The 5,076-nt window shown below is 66.3% G+C and overlaps 3 protein-coding genes across 3 annotated transcripts; 2 read left to right on the forward strand and 1 right to left on the reverse strand.

Annotated features, from left to right (window-relative positions):
* Positions 1–257: 257 nt before the first annotated feature.
* Positions 258–1,208, forward strand: AMSG_03903 (uncharacterized protein; the record flags this gene model as incomplete). Its single annotated transcript, XM_013903702.1, has 1 exon — positions 258–1,208. One exon carries the CDS (start codon positions 258–260, stop codon positions 1,206–1,208), a length of 951 nt encoding a protein of 316 aa, XP_013759156.1.
* A 469-nt stretch (positions 1,209–1,677) lies between these two features.
* On the forward strand, positions 1,678–3,278 carry AMSG_03904 (uncharacterized protein; the record flags this gene model as incomplete). Its single annotated transcript, XM_013903703.1, has 2 exons — positions 1,678–2,040; positions 2,082–3,278. The coding sequence occupies 2 exons, from the start codon at positions 1,678–1,680 to the stop codon at positions 3,276–3,278; spliced, it is 1,560 nt and encodes a 519-aa protein (XP_013759157.1).
* Positions 3,279–3,289: 11 nt separating this feature from the next.
* On the reverse strand, positions 3,290–4,579 carry AMSG_03905 (uncharacterized protein; the record flags this gene model as incomplete). The annotated part of the gene is made up of 1 exon (XM_013903704.1): positions 3,290–4,579. The coding sequence occupies one exon, from the start codon at positions 4,577–4,579 to the stop codon at positions 3,305–3,307; it is 1,275 nt and encodes a 424-aa protein (XP_013759158.1). The 3' UTR covers positions 3,290–3,304.
* Between the last annotated feature and the right edge of the window lie 497 nt (positions 4,580–5,076).

A 5,076-nucleotide genomic window follows, 5' to 3' on the forward strand; every position in this document is an offset into this window, starting at 1 on the left:
GCTCGCCTCGGTGGGGGGATCTGGCATGGGCATAGAGATCGGGAATGGCCATGGTGGTGTTGATGGGATGAGATGAAATTGCATGCTTCACTGCCATGTACAGCATATCTAAATATCATTGAGCAATGCCCATACGTCCTCCCTTCCCCCATCCCGCATCCCCCATGTCCCCCTCCCCCCCTCCCCCCCTCCCCCTCCCTTCCCCCCCCCTCTCCCTCCTCCCTCCCTACCGTGCAGTAAATCCACCACATCTGTCTATGACGACACCCGGGGAGATGTTCCACGTAGCGGCTCCTGAGAGGGTTCTTCGCGCCAGACAAAAGGACGGACAGCATGTATCTGAGCTGCGTGGACGGTTGGAGGAGCTGGTCCGTGGCATGGTCGGCGGAAGAGCGAGCGAAGCGGCGGCTGGGACCGTCTCGCTCGTCGCATCGCTGGTGTACTATGGTCTGACAAAGGGTCTTTGCCAGCCATCGGTCGGCGAAGAGTATGGTTATGTGCTGGCGACGCGGAGCTCGGCGCCTCTTGAAGGCATCGTTCCGGCGGCTGGTCCGCTCTCGGCTCCTGGTCGCGTCCGCGCGGCGAATGGCTCCATCAAGTGGGCGCCGTCGGACGTGCCGCTGGTGCGCATGTGGCTGGCGTTGCTGCTCAAGATCGTAGCACCGCTGCTGGTGGCTCGCGCCGACGTCCGAGCTGCAGTGGCACGCTTGATCGGCGCCTGGGTCGATCGCCACTGGCCGCTGATCCAGCGCCTCGCCGCCGCGGTCATCGCTCTCCACGAGGCCTGGTTCTTTGCCGTCGGCTCGTACGCTTCGATCGCTGACCGGCTCTTGGGCATTGTCCACGCTGATGTGGCGCCCTCGACCTCGCATCTGGCCCGAACTCGCAACCAGGGCTACGTCGGCATGGCGGTCCTCCACGCCATCCCGCCGGCCATCGACCTTGTCTCTGCCCTCCGCACGCTCGCCACACCGCCGGCCGGCGAGTCGACCGACGACAGTGAGCATGTGCGTGGCGCACAGCTGCTCGCCCCCGAAATCGACTGTCCCATCTGCTTTGAGGACATGTCGCACAACGTCTCAGCCACGCTCTGCGGTCACGTCGCTTGCTGGGACTGCCTTATCCAGTTTACCGCCTCGGACGCTTGCTGCCCGACCTGCCGCGCGCCGACCAAGCCCTCTGATGTCGTCCGTCTGTACAACTACTGAGGACGAGATCGAGATCGAGATCGAGATCGAGCATGCAAACCCCGCCCTCCCCCCCCTCCCCAATTCGATCGCATCCCAAGAAGCCCATCGCCTGCCATCACCCAGAAACCCCACGCCTACTCTCTCTCTTCGCATTCCCCTCACCCAACTCTGTACCCCCCCCCCCCCCCCCCCCCAAACGCCGACCGCCGCCTGCCACTCGTCGCACCGACTCTCAGCCGAGATGGAAGTCGATGCCGAGGACCTGGCCAGGTTCTCTGTCACGTACCACATACCGACAGCATCAAGTCAAGCATTTCCCAAGCCAAGCTATGTCCCCAACCGAGACTCTGACTCTGACGACAATGTAGAGACCGTGGCCCGAGCGAGTAGAGCTGGCCCAAGTCAGGATGGGCTCGGATCGACTTCCGAGAGCAGAATGCCGGCTGACTCTGCCACGAGTCAGAGCCGCATTGAGGAGCGATTGGCCATGGCAACGGGTGGACGAGTCTCTGCGCTCTCGCGATCCGAGCATGAAAGCTATCTTGGCGCTCTGGCTGCTCTCCGGGAGGATCCAACCCGCCAAGACGCGCTCGCTGCCATCGCTGCTCTTCATCCTGTGGTCGAGCGCGAGCAGGCAGCGTTCCGCAAGGTCATGGAGCAAGTGTATGCCCATGCTGGCCGGTACAACATCCTGCATCCGCACGTCCGGTCGACCATGGCCAGCTATCTGGCCGCCAGAGCCGCCGCGCAGGCCGAGTGGTACCCAGCATCGGTGCGGTACTCGGCGGGCGAGACGGTGTATCTCGGGCGCAAGGCCGGACCGGACACCGGCGAGGCTAGCTTTGAGTGTGTACAGCCCGAACTGGCAAGAAGGGGCCTCCGCTGAGGGAGCTCACCCACCTCGATCGGCCGTACACCTTTGCGATGGGCAAGAACGACCCGCTGCCCATGCCGTGGCACGCGAGCGACGGCGCGCCGCGGATTCTGCCGCCGATCTCGCTTGATACCGAGGCGGAGGGCGCAGCGGCGGCGTTTGAGGCCGACGTGGTCATTGACGCTGAGACGCTAGAGACGCTGTTTGGCGTGGCCACGCCCAACCGCGATCCGGCGTGGACGCTGCCTGTAGTGGTTGACGCTGCCGGCGTGGCCTTTGTCGATCCACCAGCCCTGCCCGCATCGGTGGACAAGCTCCATCCGAGGACACTCAACCAGATGTACTTTGAGGGTGCGTACGAGAGCCTGCTAGCAGCGAACATTGAGCCAGTTGTTCACTTCCGGTACTCGGGATGGCGGCTCGGATCACTGCGGATGGTTGTCCGCAGCCGCTGCCTCGGCCTCGATCCGGCGACACCCGAAGCTGTTCTGGGCGCTGCGGTCAAGCTCGAGTACCTGCGACCAAACGCGTGGGAGCACATGGAGCCGACAGCGGCGATCAAGCTCATCGTGCACTCGCTCACCCGCGGGAGCGGCCGGGTCTCACTCGCACACATTGCGCCGTCGTCCAACACCGTCGAGGCAACTGAGCCGGTCGACGCGTCGTTGGTGGCGTCGGTCGAGAGCTTTGGCGCGGCATGCGCTCTGGTGGCGGCTGTGCTGGGCAAGGTGGCGCGGTCGCCACAGGGTCGGTGCATCATCTCGCACGCGCACCGACACGCGTCGGCGGCCATCCTTGTCGGCGATGACGACGGGCCGCAATCGCTTCAGGGAGCCATCCACGTGGCACTGGCCGGATCACGGTCGTCGGTGCCGTACATCAAGCCGCTCTGGCAGAACGGCTCGGCCATCGAGGACACATTCCCTGTCGACGAGCGACTCGACTCGAAGCGAGCGGCAATCAAGATCCGGCCGGACGGCTCGCGCTTTGTCGACTGCTGCCACTACTACGCGCGGACCGGATCGTGTGCCCGCGACGACTGCGTCTTTCCGCACATCACCGAGGCCGAGGTCCGCGAGCTCTGCGCCCGCCACAATCTCGAGTGCCCGGCGCTGACTGCCAAGCCGGCGCGCGGGCGGGCCAAAAAAAAGCGCTGGCGTGCGCGCAAGGGCAAGGGCAAGGGCAAGGGCAAGGGCGAGGCTGGGGGCAGTTAAAGGCAGGCTTTAGCAGAGGCTGGCGGTTAGACATCGTCTAGTGAGCCCGGGGTGGCGCGGGCGACGGGGATGAGCTGCTCGGCCATCTCGAGCGGGAGATACTCGCGGATGAGGTCGTTGATGGCATCGTGCGACGGCGCAAGGCCCTGAGCGATGAGCATGTTCTTGACGCGCTCCTCGCGGAGCTTGACAGACGCGCCGTTGCCCGAGTGCGAGCCATACGCGTTGAGGCCTTCGGCAAGCTGCTCGAGGTACTCGTACGAGCCGGCGAGCAGGGTCTTGGCGGCGGCCTGGTCGATGGTCGAGCCGAGGTAGCGCTCAAAGAGGACCTTGATGGTGGTCCGCGGCAGAGAGGGAAGTGGCTTGCCCGAGGCTGCGCGCGGCGCAGGGGTCTTGGGTGGGAGGCCGATGCCGAGGTCTGCCATGAGCTCCTCGACAGCGGAGCGAGAGGCGGCGTCGGCCTTGTTGCGTCGTGCAACGCGGAGGCCTGTGGCACGGACCGGAACTTGGGGCGCCGATGGGCGGTGCTTGGCAAACGCCGGCGTTTTGCCCTTAGTCACGTCGACTGGGGTGAGCGGGCGCGGCGGGGTGAAGGGCATGCCCTCGGGGCGGTCGCCAGCGCGTGGACGGACCCGCGCCGGAACTGCTGACGCCGGACGGAGCGGCGGCTCAGGCGAGTCGCCGAGCACGTCGCCAGCGGCCTGGTACGCGGTGTGGTCCTCCCAGCCAGCGTCATCGTCGAACTCGGCGGCAACGAGGTCTGCGCCTGCGGCCAGGGTTCGCGGCTTTTTGGCGGCGCCGGCGTCGGACGGGGCGGTCAGGCTCCGCTTGCGTGAGGGTGTCAGATCCTCGCCAGGCGTCGCCGTCATGGCCACCATTTGGAGCAGCGACTTTGGGGTGGCGTTGACGGCTGGGCGCGGGCGGATGGCGCCGACTTTGCCGGCGAGCATCGGGGCCACAAACGGGGCCGACGACGCCACCGGCGCCGGCGCACCGTCGGACCCGCCGCTCGCCAGCAGCGCTTCAGCGGTGCGGACCAGCAGTGAGCGCGGGGTGATGCCCCCGTTGTGAGCCCTGTTCATGGCCGGGAGCGAGCGGATGGAGGTGTACGGGCCGGACGACGGCGCGCCGTTCTGCCGCGGCGGGAGGTTCTCACTAGCGCCCGTAGCACTTGCGCTTCCGCCGCCACTTGCCGGCGACGGCATAGCCAGAGCCATGGCTGTCTTGACGAGCATAGTTCGCGGCGTGTCGCCACCCTTGACGGCCACCGATGACGCTCTCCGCGAGGCCGAGCCGCCCATGCGGGCCGAGACCCTGGCGCTGGCCAGCCTGTCGGCCGAGGGCGTGGCAAACGTCCGGCCGGCCGATGCTGGAGGCCGGGGCAAACCATGCAAAGCTGTCCTTGTTGTCGAGCCTGTCAAGCCTGTCGAGGCTGTGGAAGAGGAAGTCGTCGATGCCCCGCTGCGAGTAGGCGTGTGTCGGGCGCCTGGGGTAGCGGTCATGGCCATGGCCCGAAGCAGGCCACGTGGGGTGGCTCCTGGCCGTGACGACATAGACAAGAGAAGAGCGACAAAGTATGTCTATGTCTATGTATGTGTGTGTATGTGGCTGGGTGGGTGGGTGTGGCCGTGGAGAGTGGGAGTGTAGTAGTGGCCGTGTGCCTGGTGTGGCTCTTTGGCGCGCTTTCCCCCTTTGGCGCCGCCATTCGGTCAGCTGCTGGAAATGAATGGCCACCGCTTACCGCCCACCGCCCGCCGCCCGCCGCCCGCCGCCTGCCGCCAGCCGCCCGCCGCCCGCC

This window comes from Thecamonas trahens, assembly GCF_000142905.1.
Source record: "Thecamonas trahens ATCC 50062 unplaced genomic scaffold supercont1.16, whole genome shotgun sequence".
Taxonomy (NCBI): Eukaryota; order Apusomonadida; family Apusomonadidae; genus Thecamonas; species Thecamonas trahens.